General features: G+C 28.6%; 3 protein-coding genes across 9 annotated transcripts; 2 read left to right on the forward strand and 1 right to left on the reverse strand.

Moving 5' to 3' along the window:
• Nucleotides 1–497: 497 nt before the first annotated feature.
• On the forward strand, nt 498–2,789 carry LOC122498709 (male-enhanced antigen 1). Of its 2 annotated transcripts, XR_006301250.1 has the most exons (6): nt 498–655; nt 958–1,190; nt 1,379–1,447; nt 1,556–1,775; nt 2,427–2,543; nt 2,768–2,789. XR_006301250.1 is itself a non-coding variant. In XM_043606578.1 (5 exons), the coding sequence occupies exons 2-5, from the start codon at nt 1,014–1,016 to the stop codon at nt 2,444–2,446; spliced, it is 486 nt and encodes a 161-aa protein (XP_043462513.1). In that variant the 5' UTR covers nt 498–655; nt 958–1,013; the 3' UTR covers nt 2,447–2,609. The 2 variants fall into 2 exon arrangements, 1 of the variants encoding a protein (XP_043462513.1); XM_043606578.1 differs by lacking the exon at nt 2,768–2,789 and having other exon boundaries at nt 2,427–2,609.
• On the reverse strand, nt 1,612–13,915 carry LOC122498708 (sodium- and chloride-dependent GABA transporter 1-like). 6 transcript variants are annotated; one of them, XM_043606572.1, is made up of 25 exons: nt 13,735–13,904; nt 13,313–13,351; nt 13,030–13,117; nt 12,738–12,838; nt 12,451–12,542; nt 12,149–12,249; nt 11,862–11,953; nt 11,560–11,660; nt 11,263–11,363; nt 10,970–11,063; nt 10,695–10,782; nt 8,569–8,842; nt 6,442–6,661; nt 5,771–5,872; nt 4,717–4,888; nt 4,502–4,634; nt 4,192–4,326; nt 3,921–4,024; nt 3,519–3,643; nt 3,313–3,425; nt 3,060–3,191; nt 2,757–2,960; nt 2,410–2,577; nt 2,196–2,335; nt 1,612–1,724 (listed from the first exon to the last, which is right to left on the reverse strand). In XM_043606572.1, the coding sequence occupies exons 12-24, from the start codon at nt 8,830–8,832 to the stop codon at nt 2,249–2,251; spliced, it is 1,959 nt and encodes a 652-aa protein (XP_043462507.1). In that variant the 5' UTR covers nt 8,833–8,842; nt 10,695–10,782; nt 10,970–11,063; nt 11,263–11,363; nt 11,560–11,660; nt 11,862–11,953; nt 12,149–12,249; nt 12,451–12,542; nt 12,738–12,838; nt 13,030–13,117; nt 13,313–13,351; nt 13,735–13,904; the 3' UTR covers nt 1,612–1,724; nt 2,196–2,248. The 6 variants fall into 6 exon arrangements, with proteins under 6 accessions (XP_043462507.1, XP_043462508.1, XP_043462509.1 ...); XM_043606573.1 differs by lacking the exons at nt 11,560–11,660; nt 11,862–11,953; nt 12,149–12,249; nt 12,451–12,542 and having other exon boundaries at nt 13,735–13,915; XM_043606574.1 differs by lacking the exons at nt 10,695–10,782; nt 10,970–11,063; nt 11,263–11,363; ... (6 more) ...; nt 13,313–13,351; nt 13,735–13,904 and adding an exon at nt 10,379–10,652.
• A 291-nt stretch (nt 13,916–14,206) lies between these two features.
• Nucleotides 14,207–15,031, forward strand: LOC122498713 (SOSS complex subunit C homolog). Its single transcript, XM_043606581.1, has 3 exons — nt 14,207–14,414; nt 14,491–14,615; nt 14,744–15,031. Exons 1-3 carry the CDS (start codon nt 14,387–14,389, stop codon nt 14,900–14,902), a joined length of 312 nt encoding a protein of 103 aa, XP_043462516.1. The 5' UTR covers nt 14,207–14,386; the 3' UTR covers nt 14,903–15,031.
• Nucleotides 15,032–15,072: the final 41 nt, after the last annotated feature.

Below are 15,072 nucleotides of genomic sequence, written 5' to 3' on the forward strand. Positions count from 1 at the left end.
TTCACGACCTTGAAATGCACATTACTAAATATGATTGGCTCTGACAAAAGTACATTTTCTCGCAGCTTTTTGTAGAGCCAATCATATTTAGTAATGTGAGTTTCAAGGCCATGAAAATTCGCTGCTCGCCCAAAATTTTGGAAGTGTGCAAGCGCCTTAATGATGACGCCAAAAACTTGAATCACATCACCATAGACTATGCATACTGTATATTGCCAACCTAGAATAAAAAATGTGCCTTAAGAGTACGTTCACACATGACTTTTAGAAAAACCATTCTTGTCTTATGCAAAGCATGAGTTGGAAAAAGACAGAGATATATTTGTGTGTTCTTTTCTATCTGGATTGCAATCTCATAATATCTATTGTGAACTCAACCTAAACTTCACATAAAGTCTTAAAGAAAAGGGTAAAAAGATGTACTCATCCTTTTCTCTCTCTCTCTCATGTATCTCTATTAAGATTTTCAAGCTTCGCCTTTTCTTGTTCAATGTATTTTAAACGCAAAATAAATAGTACTATACATTCTCCACAACCTGTATAGGTTTTCAAGTTTCACTTTTCAAAAGTTTGAAGGTTTTTTTTATATAAATATAATAAAAGATAAAAAAATAATATTTACATAAACGTAAATATTGTTTTAAATATTTAAAGGGTAATTTTATGTGCTTATTTTATATTTTACTATAAGATAGAATATAAAAATATTTATACGCCTACTCGCGAAGAGATTTGTAAAACTTTATTTCATTTTTTTCAAAAAAAAAAAAAATTGTAAATTTAATTTATATATACATTAATGTGAAAAGGGTTTTGAAATTTAGAATTCACTTACATTCATTATTAATTAATTTTAGCATTCGTACGAAATATTTTTTCATCAGTTTAATTACATTTTTTGAATATTGATTAGATTAAGAAAATTAATTTTCCTCGTTTAAATTGCGATTTCCTTAGGTATGGTGTTATTGCTACTGTAGCAAAACTAAATAGATGCTTTTCTAATAATAATAATGTCTCCTGAACCAAAACATGATGTTGTTGATGAAAACTGGAGTGCTTCAAATATTAATACTGGAGTAACTGCAAGTGATGATTCTGAAAGCGATGATGAAGACCATACAGTTGAGGGTTATGTTCCATTAGCACAAGAACCAGTAGATGGAGATTTATTACTGGAAGAAGATGAGGTTTGTTTTACATGCTCTATTTATATAAAGGAACTTTTATTATCATTTAATATTGTTACAACATTTTGTACAGACATTTTTTTTTTTTTAATAACAATTGTTTTTATTTTGAAATTGGAGCACATTTATTTTAGAACGCACTTTCATTTCTTTAGTATATTTTATTAAATTACGTTTCAATGTTTAAGGACGAAGCAGAATGGATCCCATTAAATGTTGAACAAGAATTGCCTGAATCGACAAACAGCCAGACACATGTGCGTTTAAATCATATTAAAATATAATAGATTTAAATATGTATGTTATACTAAATGGTCTTGAAAATTTACAAGTTTTTTCATGATACTCTTTCTTTTTTTTTATAGATAATACAGTCAGAGACAGTAGTGCAAGTTTGGTCATCTTCTTCTTCTTCTTCTTCTTGCAATTGCTCAAATATTGATATGGATGCAGACAAAATCAATCAAGTCAAACATGTTATGGCTTCTTTTTCTTTACCTAATACGGCAATTCCAGAATGGGCCAATACTGTCTCTGAGGAACAATGGAAAGAACAACTTATGGATCGTATAAAAACAATTCAGCGTAATAAACTATAATTTTTTATAATAGTTAAAAAAAATCTATATATAATACACAAATATATCAATTAAGTGTAGATTAGATTAAAACACTCTTCTAATTGAGGCTCCCAATTCAAGAACCGGTCGGACGCTCGGACGACACGTGCTGCTAGTACCAGTCGGCTATAGCAGTGAGTGGCCCAGAGGCCACTCACTGCTGACTGGCAGTTGCGCGTGTCGTCCGAGCGTCCGACCGGTTCTCTTTGAATTGGGAGCCTCAATTATTATTGATACTCTATTGTGGATTAGTCAAACTTTATTTTAATAAATTGTATAAAACTATTTTATTTTAAAAAGTATCTGTATATATATAAAATTAATGAAAGTTTTAATATTAAATTTTAAATTGTGCATATTTTATTATACTAAAAATTTTAATCACCTTCTAATTAAAATTTTCATCACCAGCTGCTTTTCATAGAATGAAGTCTCATTTTATTTAAATATTTCTGCTGTTGCATTATTAGATTTTTTCCTTAAAGTCGCAATGTCATCATTTATCCGTACTAATTTTCTAAATTTCTGAAACATGTCATTTTGTTAATTGCGCGCGCGCGCGTAAAGTCAGGTAAATTGTATATGTATATGAAAATTACCTCTGAACTACTTCCAGATGAAGCAAACCAAATATAGATCATATATCCAGGAATCATTAGCATTGAAGATAAACCACAGAGCCATCCCAGCATATGACTCCACCATGGATATTCATAATTTAGATATTTGACAGGTACAAATTTGATCAAGTTAAAAATAAACACACCCTGCGAAAATAATGTTTTTTTTACAACAATAATTTTGTTGAAATTTTTGTTTCTTTCTCCTTCCTCCTCCTCTCCTCTCCTCTCCTCTTTCTCTCTCTCTCTCTCTATATTACTATATGTCTTTATTAAGAAGGATTAAGTAATTTGTGATTTTTAAAAAATCATTTTTTTTAACTTACGATACATATAGCTGGTGTCGTGACAGTCCAACATATTTTCCACCAGAAGCATGGATAGTAGCCAATCATGTCACGAAGCCCATCATAAAATCTATTGACGCCAAAGGCCCATGATACTGCTATGCATTCAGAGAACATGAGGAAGAGGAGACAAAATCCGCTGACTGCATAAGAATCCAAAAGTTGAAACACGTACATGCCTCCCTATTATAATTAAGATTGGGTAAGAAAATAATGTAAATAAAAAATCTTTTTTTTTTTTCTTAATAGTGCGTGGCTAAATCTCTGTGCTGTGCTGCTTACATCAGTCACACATAAAAGTCCAATCAAGTAAGAAAGAAAACAGACAATAGCTATGAATATTTCTTTTCTTTTCCTTAGGAGATTTGGCCATTCATCAACTACTGCTGTTATGAAACCTTCAACAGTGCAGAACTAGAAAAAATGATATATTCGTATATTTGAAAAAAGAAAATTATATTTAATCCATATTAACGGGTTATTATAAATGTTTCAACATTATTATTATTATTATTATTATTATTATTATTATTACCTGACTGTCAAGGCCAATTAAAAGAAACATAAAGAAAAATAAGCAGGACCAAATTGACGCTCCTGGTAATTGTAAAACTGCAGAAGGATAAACAAGAAATGCCAATCCAGGTCCTTTTTATAAAAAAAATGTGCATTAGTATTTATTTACAATTTACAAAAATGTGAAACTTTTAAATAATTTTTATAAAAATATACATTTCTTACCAGAAGTTGCTACATCTGCAACTGGCTTCTGTTGCTCATGTGCCATAAAACCAACAACCGAAAATATCACTACACCACTCAAAATACTTGTACCAGAATTCACGCAGCAGACAATCAGTGCATCTCTATTTATAAAATAATTAAAAAATTAATAATTTCTTAAAGCAATAATAATTAAATAGTCGGATGAAAAATACTGCTTCTCAAGTTAATTGTTTTTTTTTTATTTTAAATGATCAATTTATTTCTAATTTTTCCCTGCTACTTCTGCGCGCGTAACACGACAACACTCTAGACTATAATAGATATTGTTTACTCTATAGAACCCTTGTGATAAATAGTAGCACACACACAAGTTGCATGACAAAAATTGACGCAATTTAAATATAAAAAAATACTTACTTATAGACGTTATTATTGAATTTGTTGTAACTACCCAAGGCGACAAGTGCCCCAAGTCCCAAAGCATATGAGAAAAATATTTGAGTTACAGCATCTATCCATACCTAAAGAAATTATTAATATATTTTTTTGTATTTACTTTTAAAAAGTTTTTTTTTTTTTTTAAATTCCTTTAAAAGTGATTTGCATTTTTTCCAAGATTTTAATAACATTAATACTACATGTTTTTTAATCAACTACATGATAATATTTGCAGATATTGTTGAATTACCTCTGGATCACCAAGCTTTGAGAGATTAGGTGTCGCATAATATTTTAAACCTTCAAAAGCACCAGGTAATGTTAATCCTCTTATTAATAAAATTATCAAGAGTGCATATGGAAATAAGGCCGTAAAATAAACTACCTATTAAAGAAATGTATCAGTTATTAAAAATGCGTAGAAAATGGACTAATATTTAATAAGAGAGAAATTTGTTTTTGTTTGTGTGCTAATTGAGAAAGAATAAATATCTCAATAATATTGATAATAAAAATAAATTAATAATAGTGTTACTAGCAGTTTATTTATTATATTATACTTTTCCTGTCCATTTCACTCCTTTCCAAATACAAAAATAACACATTATCCACACAATTGCAAGGGTTCCGGCCAACTCCCATCGTATACCTCCAACATCTTCTATGCCAGTTGAAATTCGCAATGTTCGTCTCCTACACACACACACACAATAATGAAAGTGTGAATCAAAATTATGGCTCTAAAGAGCATAATTATTATAATAATTGAACGTACTCCCAAAATTCTTTAACAGGGTCTTTCATAAGAGAATGACTGATGTTTCCGAATGAAGTAGGACATATCGTATCATTGTTTTCTTTCCAACATAATTTATTCAATTGATCTGACGCACCACTTATACAAAGTCGTGTATTCCATGAATTATCGCAAGTTCTCCATGGCACATCTATGAATTGATAATCCTATATAGATCATTAATTAACGCACTTTGCGTGATTTGTATTTGTTTCAAGTTCCTTTAAAAAACAAATAATAAAGCCAGGCGGTTTGAACCATAGTGAAAGTATTTAAAAATACTAACTTTATGGACCAATATTATACTGGCAAAAAATATACAAACAGTCCGAGTCAAATAAAATAAAACATTTTACTTTTAAAACTAGAAATTCAATTTTTCACAACTATAAAACATGAAGATATTGATTCAACTCCGAGTGATTGATTCCTTATTCATGTTTTATAATAATTAAAAATTGCAAATTGATAAAATCATTTACAATTAAATCATTATTTACAAGAATTTTCAACTAAAATTATTTTTTAAATCGATTATTTTTACCATAATCATTTATTAAACAATAATATCAACTAAATTATGGAAGGATTTAACTCTACTCAATCATTAAAGAATTTTATTATTTACGAAAACAATAATTGAATCCCCATAAAAATTTCTTTATTTATGAAAATAATTTATTGAATGATTGCGAAGAAATTTATAAAAAAATTTGTAATTAATGAAACTCCTGTGAAATTTTTATTATGTTTTGAAAATAATTAAAAGTTTGTGTAGTATTTTATTAAATTTGTTTTTTTCAAATAATTGCGAATTTCAGAGAAGAATTTAATTATTTCTAAAGATAATTGAATTTTTCATCCTTTTTTTGAATAAAATTACGGACTTTTCACGCGCGGACCTGCTAGTTCGAGCCCTGTAAAGGGAAAAAATTAGAAAAGTGAAAAAGTAAAGATACATATGTTAAATCTTCACACACACAGTAGACGTCCTGAAAATAACTAATATTTTTGAATATTTAGGTATACTTGCCAGAACGAAGGGATACTAAGAAGTAGAAAAGAGCCCATGCCAAAATTATAATATAATATATATTAGTCCAACATGAAAGTACGCATGTTGCATATCCAATTCCTAAATAAAATACTAAAATTAACGACGACGTTTTCATAGGTAAAATAATAAAAATTAGCTCACAGTGTATTAAAGAATAAACTAACAATATGAGAAGAAAGTGATTTTTCTCTTATTGAGTTTATAATATGCTTTTTATATACTTGAATGTAATCTTTAATACCACCGCGCACCACGTCCGAAAAGGCATAGATTGATAAATTGTACTCAAGTCATTTTCTTCATTTATATTAGATTATAATAGTGTGTATAGATCACGTTTCAAATATAGCTAATTTTTATTGTGAGTGACAACTTTTTTATCAATTTATTTAATTTAAAAAAAACACTTCTAACGAAACTAATAATAATTATAGATTATACATTGCGAGTTACATATGGCAACAGTGTATTTGGAGAATTGTAAAAAGTAATTAATTCATATAAACAATTTTTTTAAAATGAATAACTGAATCAGGATTTTATATCTTACAAAAAATATGGTTTAAAAAAGAAATATTTTTTTAATATTTTTGAATTTTAATATATTTCAATGAAGAAAAATATAAAAATTTGAAAAATACAGAAACCTTTAAAAATTGGAGCAATTTTAAAGACTCCTAAGCCTCCAGTAGTCATCATTTGTCCTAATGAAAGTTCCATTAAAAACATTGGAACTCCGGCCAAAGCAAGTGCAATAAAGTATGGAACCATAAATGCACCTCCTCCGTTCTTGTAACAAAGATATGGAAATCTCCATAAATTACCTAACCCAATTGCAAGTCCGACAACTGACAAGATGAACTCGACCTACGGAAAAAATTATTGTATCGAATTAAAAACTTGATTTTTTACAAAGGTTTAATCTCATCTCTGCGCGGATATGCCAGGGGCGCATGATTATTCCCCAAATGTCATTTTTCCGAAATGTCATTTTACCGAACTGCACTTTTGCGAATAGTCAATTTTGCGAAAAGCCAATTTTGCGAAATGTCACTTTTGCGAATTGTCATTTTTGCGAATCGCAATTTTTACGAATTGTCAATTTTCCGAAAAGTTATTTTTGCGAATCGCCATTTTTACAAATTGTCAATTTTCGGAAAAGTCATTTTTGCGAATTGTCATTTTTACGAAAAGACATTTTTGTGAAATGTCATTTTTGCGAAAAGGGATTTTTCTGAAATGTCATTTTTACGATTAGTCATTTTTGCGAAAAGTCATTTTTGCGAATTGACATTTTTGCGAATTGTCATTTTTGAGAAATGTCATTTTTGCGAATTGTCACTTTTGCGATTTGTCAATTTTTCGAAAACTCATTTTTGCGAATTGTCATTTTTACGAAAAGACATTTTTGTGAAATGTCATTTTTGCGAAAAGCCATTTTTGCGAATAGTCATTTTTACGAATTGCCATTTTTGCGAATTGTCAATTTTCCGAAAAGTCATTTTTGCGAATCGCCATTTTTACGAATTGTCAAATTTCCGAAAAGTCATTTTTGCGAATTGTCATTTTTGCGAAAAATACAATAGAAACTTGTAGGTATCTATAAATTCACTATTGTATTTTTCGCAAAAATGACAATTCGCAAAAATGACTTTTCGGAAAATTGACAATTCGTAAAAATGGCTATTCGCAAAAATGACTTTTCGGAAAATTGACAATTCGTAAAAATATCGATTCGCAAAAATGTCAATTCGCAAAAATAGCTTTTCGCAAAAATAACAATTCGTAAAAATGGCAATTCGTAAAAATGGCGATTCGCAAAAGTAACAATTCGCAAAAGTGACATTTCTTAAAAATGACAATTCGCAAAAATATCAATTCGTAAAAATAGCAATTCGTAAAAATGACTTTTCGCAAAAATGGCTTTTCGCAAAAATGTCTTTTCGTAAAAATGACAATTTGCAAATATGAGTTTTCGAAAAATGTCTTTTCGTAAAAATGACAATTTGCAAAAATGAGTTTTCGAAAAATTGACAAATCGTAAAAATGGCGATTCGCAAAAATGACAATTCGCAAAAATGAGTTTTCGAAAAATTGACAAATCGTAAAAATGGCGATTCGCAAAAATGAGTTTTCGAAAAATTGACAATTCGTAAAAATTGCGATTCGCAAAAATGACAATTCGCAAAAATAGATTTTCGTAAATATGACAATTCGCAAAAGTGACATTTCGCAAAATTGGCTTTTCGCAAAAATGACTATTCGCAAAAGAGCAGTTCGGTAAAATGACATTTCGGAAAAATGACATTTGGGGAATAATCATGCGTCCCGATATGCCATTTTATTTTTGCTGACCAGTTTTATCCAAAAAGGTTTTGTTGCGGCGCGCGCGCGCGCGATAATATAAGAAGGCAAAATATATGTATAAATAGCGACGGATCGTACACTGAGAAAACTGGAGAGTCAAATTCAGAGGTTCAAAAAGTGTATGTTTCCTTTGCTTATTTCGCGCCGGATAAGGAAGGGATTTCTCAAGATGGTTAATTTGTCCCTATGTTATAAACTCATTTTCCCTCCAAGAGAAATGGCACGAATATCTGTCAACAATGGTGTATTTGAACATTTAGATTGTTATCCAATAGCTAACTCTCAAATATGAACGATTTGTCCCTCCAGATGTTTAGTCCAATACTCCAGTTTTCTCAGTGTAGAAAAGGGATTTTTACTTCTTCGCAGCTTTTGAATAAAAAAGATAAATTAATAATAGTTTTTACCTTGCTACCCCACGCTCCACGTTCTGGTAAAATGTCATTTCTTTTAACAACAACACCACCACCACCACCACTAGACTGTAGACAGTGGATTGCTTCAAAACGAAAGTCTGCATCATCCTTGTTGTTACAACAACAACAAGTAGATTCAGATAAATCAAATTCTGTTGATTTACAAACGTCTTCTTCTTCTTCTTCTTCAGTTGGTTGCCGCTTCTCCAGTGTAGATTTTTCAGTTACTTTAGTCAAAGACATCATCATCATCATTATCAATAATCTAAGAATGGAAATGAATTATTAATTTAAACTAGTAGTATAATTTTATAGGTTTGTAAATATATTTGATATTTGATAAAAATAGAAAATAATTTCAACAAGCATCAATTTCTTTTTTCAATTAATACGTGGATAATATTTTCTGGATATTTTTGAAAATTGTAATGGAGAAAAAATATATTCCTTTTATTAAAATGTATTACACGTCACAAGCAGGCAGGAGTTATGGATAATAAAAACACAAAATATAAATTTTAAATTTAGAGTCAATTCAACATATTTTTTTCTATTTTTTGAAATTTAATTGAAATTTGGATTAATTTTTAAAAGTAAAAAAATGGAAACGACTTGATAAATCTTAGTTGTTAAATATATACATACATTTTTATTTAAAAACTATCTATACAAAAAGCTAATATATCTTAAAGATTTTAATAATTTTTTAAACAATTTTTCAAGTAAAAACGTACATAGAAATTTAAGAGTTGAAAATCTAAAATCCATCAAGTAGAACCGCAGAGATATTACAGTCGAGGGGGTATTTTCTAGATAAAATAATAATGGTGTAAACTCCAATACACCCCAATAAGCACTGAAAGTTCTGTCCTACTAAAGGTTGAAATTAACTTGACCAAAATATAATACAAGTGGCTTTTAATTAAAATTAAATTACCCTATTGTTTGACTATCTTGTTTTAAGGTATTGCATTTTTTTAAAATGATATACAAATTTTTTTTCACCAATTCTTTACTAGTTGATTGAAATAAATTCCTATTAACAAATAATATAAATTCACTATTCAATTCTTCTAGAATCTTTATTATCTATTATTAATTTCTCACTATTTTTAATTCACTAGTCAATATAATTCTCTCTTTAATAATAAACTCACGCACATAATTAAAGTTAAAAATTTCTATATATTTCTCTTCAAGATAAAAGAAGAATAATTCAAGTATCAAACCTTTTGCAGGCCACCACACTGTCGACACACAAGTCTCGATATTGTGTGATCTACATTGGTCCCCTAAGGCATTAACTTTAATAAAAAAATTGGTGCCAAGGTTTACACCCTACACATTACATTTAGAACCCCATGTTGTAGAGAGTAATCAAAGTTAAAATGACTGATAACATACATTATTATAAGACGACATACGTTATTATGTACTGTTGAAAATAAATATACTCGATAATTCGAAACAATGGATGATGGTCAAAACGTCGTCCTCATTGTCTTTGCTGCAGAACCAAATAAGGTATTGCCAAATTTAAAAACATATTTCAAAAAAGTCCAAAGTAAATTTCTCATTTTAATTCTCTAAATCACAATTAATAATCATAATTTTTTCATTGCACAAACAATGATGTTTAGTTTTAAAAATAATTCTAGTTTGATATTTTGCCTAATAATGTTATTTTTTCATTTCATTTCTTTTTTATTAAAAATAGTTTAAAATCGAAACAGAGTTCGTTAAAGCGGTCACGAACCTGATAAATTTATCTTAAATTGCGTACAAGAGTAAAGTTATTTACCATCTAAACATTGTACATAATTCCTCCATAATTTTCTTCCCTTTATTTTTTCCTTCGAAACACTTTCTCTTCTACTTTTCAGAGGTGAACCACCAAATTAGAGATAAGGACTTCCTCATATAAAATATTATTAATATTCTACACTATTCTAGTTCACTTTGGAATAATAATTTTAATAATATTCATCTTTCACTTTTGGATAATAAGAAAAGAATTGGCGAAATCATTGACTCATTGACTAATTGTGTAAGACTTTAAGAGGGGAGGGGAGTCTAACTATTTCTTATGACCAGCGGAAAAAGTAATAAATATTTACCATTTTGTCCTGCTATAATCCAGAAAGTACTCATCTGTTATCTTCTTTGAAATCCGCAATGTTGTTGTTGTTGTTGAACAGTGAGACTCTGCAGAAAGAAAAAAAATTACATGAAAAATGTTCTTTTCGATATAAAAAAATAAAATATTAGTTTCAAACTAAAAATCAGTTGGTAGTGCATGTTCAAAAATAAATCAGTAATTCATGAAATTTGGTAAAGTTCATCATTAATTTGTTTTTTGGTAATCCATGTTAAATAAAAAAAAAGTACCAACCTTGTTTAAACTTTCTGCAATCAAATTTAATTGCACATCTCTTTGGGAATCGCCACCGCCGCTTGACAATTTTGATTAAATGAAAAGGCGCTCGCTAAAACGATAAAACTTTTTATTAGAAATGCACTTTTTTACATAAAAAGATGAATTACATAATTGCAATTGTAAATCAGTTGGTAGTGCATGTTTCATAAAATAAATCACTACTTCTTCATTTACATTGTTAAAGTTCATCATTTTTTTTTTTAAATTAATTAACCAATTAAAGTTGAATAAAGAAAAAAACTACCAACCACATTTCAAACATTCTACAATCAGATCTGTATTTCTGCTCTTCTCTACTGATGTATTCTCATTGGAAATCCACACTTGTTTTTTGAAATAGCAAGACTCTCTAAAACAATAAATCTGTATTAGAAATAATGGTCCTTTTCACTTACAAAATGGAAAAATATATTAATTTTTTTTAGAAATCAGTTGGTAGTGCATGTTTCATAAATAAATCACGAATTCATTTAATTTGGTAAAGTACACATCATTTTTTTAAGTAATAAACTAATTGAACTTGTAAAAAAAATAAAACTACTAACCATTTTAAACCTTCCATCACACATTTCAGTTCAGCGGTTGAGTGACATCTGTTTGGAAATCCACAACACTTGGTTTTTGTGTGAAATGTTAGTAAGACTCTCTAAAACGACAAAATTGTATTAGAAATGGTCCTTTTCACTTAAAAAAATGTATTAATTAGAATTTCAAGTCAGTTGGTAGTGCATGTTTCATAATAAATCACGACTTCTTCATTTAAAATGGTATAGTTCATCATATTTATAAAGTAATTAAACAATAATTGAAATTATAATAAAATAAAAAAAAAAATAAAGCAATTTACCTTTTTGAACTTTCTGTTGCAAGATTTTATTCTACATCTTCTGTATTCTCTTTGAAAATCCACACTGATTTTTTGTGAAATGGTAAGACTCTCTAAAACGATAAAAGTTGATTAGAAATAATGGTCCTTTTCACTTAAAAAATAGAAGAATATATTAATTTTTTTAGAAATCAGTTGGTAGTGCATGTTTCATAAATAAATCACGAATTCATTTAATTTGGTAAAGTACACATCATTTTTTTAAGTAATAAACTAATTGAACTTGTAAAAAAAATAAAACTACTAACCATTTTAAACCTTCCATCACACATTTCAGTTCAGCGGTTGAGTGACATCTGTTTGGAAATCCACAACACTTGGTTTTTGTGTGAAATGTTAGTAAGACTCTCTAAAACGACAAAATTGTATTAGAAATGGTCCTTTTCACTTAAAAAAATGTATTAATTAGAATTTCAAGTCAGTTGGTAGTGCATGTTTCATAATAAATCACGACTTCTTCATTTAAAATGGTATAGTTTATCATATTTATAAAGTAATTAAACAATAATTGAAATTATAATAAAATAAAAAAAAAAATAAAGCAATTTACCTTTTTGAACTTTCTGTTGCAAGATTTTATTCTACATCTTCTGTATTCTCTTTGAAAATCCACACTGATTTTTTGTGAAATGGTAAGACTCTCTAAAACGATAAAAGTTGATTAGAAATAATGGTCCTTTTCACTTAAAAAATAGAAGAATATATTAATTTTTTTAGAAATCAGTTGGTAGTGCATGTTTCATAAATAAATCACGAATTCATTTAATTTGGTAAAGTACACATCATTTTTTTAAGTAATAAACTAATTGAACTTGTAAAAAAAATAAAACTACTAACCATTTTAAACCTTCCATCACACATTTCAGTTCAGCGGTTGAGTGACATCTGTTTGGAAATCCACAACACTTGGTTTTTGTGTGAAATGTTAGTAAGACTCTCTAAAACGACAAAATTGTATTAGAAATGGTCCTTTTCACTTAAAAAAATGTATTAATTAGAATTTCAAGTCAGTTGGTAGTGCATGTTTCATAATAAATCACGACTTCTTCATTTAAAATGGTATAGTTCATCATTTTTTTAAGTGATTATTCGATATTAAGATTAGATGAGGAAAGCTGATTTTCCCTACCTTTTTGAATTTTCTACGACGACTACGACACCACCATTTTGTAGCACATCTGAATTCTTTTTGCATGTCGTGGCCCCTTTTTAAAACTCTGTAAAACGATAAAATCGTATTAAAAAATGGATTTTTTTATATGAGTAAATTTCTAATTCTAATTACAAATCAGTTGGTAGTGCATGTTTCTATAAAATCAGGACTTCATAAACTTTGGTTAATGTAGTTCATCATTATTGTATAATATTTAAGTGACTGGCAAATAAAAGGCGAATAAAAATGGACTACTTACTGTTTTGAAACTCCTGCCGAAATGTATGTAGGATATGATCTGAAACAATAGAAGCAACGTACATTACACAGTTGTAGTATATATTATATCTTTCAAGCAAAACATTGTTTTAAATTGAAAAAAATCAGTTGGTAGTGCATGTTACTCAAAAAATCACTTTGTCATTTTTGGAAATACTTTTCATCATGTTTTCTACATTGTGTGTGATAAACTAGATAAACTTTAAAATTCTGATTTAGAATATTTATTGAGCATTTCTATCATTTCATTTTAATGCATGTGGAAAAGAAATCACTTTATGCCTTAATTATCTTAATATACAGCTATTGATAGTAAATTATTAAAATTATTATTATTTATTATTTTCAATTAAAATATAATAATAATAAGTTAAAAAAGGGAAAAAAATTATAAAAATTTACCTGATTAAACACGTGGCTCTGTCGACTCTGTCTCATAATGCTCCCTGCTGCTCATAACCAAGAAGGCATTCATAAAGGCCTTTCTACAATAGTTAGGATCCTAAGGTTGAGTCCACAATAGACAATTTTTTTTTGTTGGAAGGCCTTTAATTTAGGCCTAAGCACAACTTTTGCGAATGTTGTTTGCGAACGCCGAACACAAAGCATGAGTTACAAAAGGACACAAATATATATATCTCTGTCCTTTTCTAACCCTGATGTTGAACAGAAAACGTAAAGCAAAGCAGAATTTCATGAGTACAAGAGAGATAGTTCTATATCACTCACTGTCCTTTCCACTCTCATGAAATTCTGCTTTGCTTTACGTTTTCTGCTCAACATGGGTTAGAAAAGGACAGAGATATAGCGGTGTCCTTTTTTAACTCATGCTTTACATTCGCGAACGCCTTCACGAAATAGTTGTGTGTTAGCCTTTAGAATCATTGAGGTGAGCAGACGACAAATTCTAACCTTAAATTTTGTTTACGTGGACATTTGTTTGACATTGTGCAAATAAAAAATTGTATTATTTATTTTTTTATTATCAATTAGTAGGTAGTAATTTTTCTTTTGTTTTAACTCAACTTTTATTAAATACGAAACGAGAGATTTGATGGCTTTTTCCCAAACTAATTCACGAGGTAAAAACGTTCGTAAAAGTTAATAAACTATTTTGAATAAAAAAATTGTACTAATTTGGCTCCGTAATTTTATTAGAACTGCAAAACAGGAAAATTTTAGAAGAGTTACAATTAAAAAAGCAGATGTTACTAAAACAAGGTGTAACACCAAATTTAGGTTCTTCTTTGACTGCTACAGCCGGTTCTGCAACAACTACTGTGGTAAAGTTCTTTTTTTTCTCAAACAATATTATTTTGTCTTCTTATAAATTTTATAATTTACAGATATATTTTTTTTTTAATTTACCATTTTCATTTAAAATTGTTTTATTATAATTTTTTCTTAATAGCCGACAACACAGACCAGCGATGGAGTGACAATAAGCGCTTCGCAAAGAGCAGCGCTTCACAATGCACATTCAAATTCATATGGGTTTTTTGTAACTCAAGATTCTTCATTTGGAAATTTAATATTACCAGTGTTACCACGTTTTGACAACAACAAATAATTGCCTATAAAATAAATTATTAAAGGAAAATATTTTTGACAATTTTCAAAAAAATATATTTTTTTTTTACTAAACACACACACACACACAAAAGAAGAGAAAACAGATTTTTTAATACGAAAAAGAAAATAAATTTTGAGATTAAATGACTTTTTTACAAAGTAGAATAT

This window comes from Leptopilina heterotoma, unplaced genomic scaffold (genome assembly GCF_015476425.1).
Source record: "Leptopilina heterotoma isolate Lh14 unplaced genomic scaffold, ASM1547642v1 Lhet_158, whole genome shotgun sequence".
NCBI classification, from domain to species: Eukaryota; Metazoa; Arthropoda; class Insecta; order Hymenoptera; family Figitidae; genus Leptopilina; species Leptopilina heterotoma.

Bases quoted from the DNA above. Each gene is read 5' to 3' on its own strand.
- LOC122498708 (XM_043606573.1), bottom strand. From the start codon at position 8,832: ATGATGATGATGATGTCTTTGACTAAAGTAACTGAAAAATCTACACTG. The intron at 5,873-6,441 runs GTTTCTGTATTT...TATTTTATTTAG, and splicing joins AATTGCTCCAATTTTTAAAG to GAATTGGATATGCAACATGC. The intron at 4,889-5,770 runs GCAAGTATACCT...ATCAATTCATAG, and splicing joins CTTAGTATCCCTTCGTTCTG to ATGTGCCATGGAGAACTTGC.
- LOC122498709 (XM_043606578.1), top strand. From the start codon at position 1,014: ATGTCTCCTGAACCAAAACATGATGTTGTTGATGAAAACTGGAGTGCT. The intron at 1,191-1,378 runs GTTTGTTTTACA...TCAATGTTTAAG, and splicing joins TATTACTGGAAGAAGATGAG to GACGAAGCAGAATGGATCCC. The intron at 1,448-1,555 runs GTGCGTTTAAAT...TTTTTTTTATAG, and splicing joins CGACAAACAGCCAGACACAT to ATAATACAGTCAGAGACAGT.
- LOC122498713 (XM_043606581.1), top strand. From the start codon at position 14,387: ATGGCTTTTTCCCAAACTAATTCACGAG. The intron at 14,415-14,490 runs GTAAAAACGTTC...TAATTTTATTAG, and splicing joins TTCCCAAACTAATTCACGAG to AACTGCAAAACAGGAAAATT. The intron at 14,616-14,743 runs GTAAAGTTCTTT...TTTTCTTAATAG, and splicing joins GTTCTGCAACAACTACTGTG to CCGACAACACAGACCAGCGA.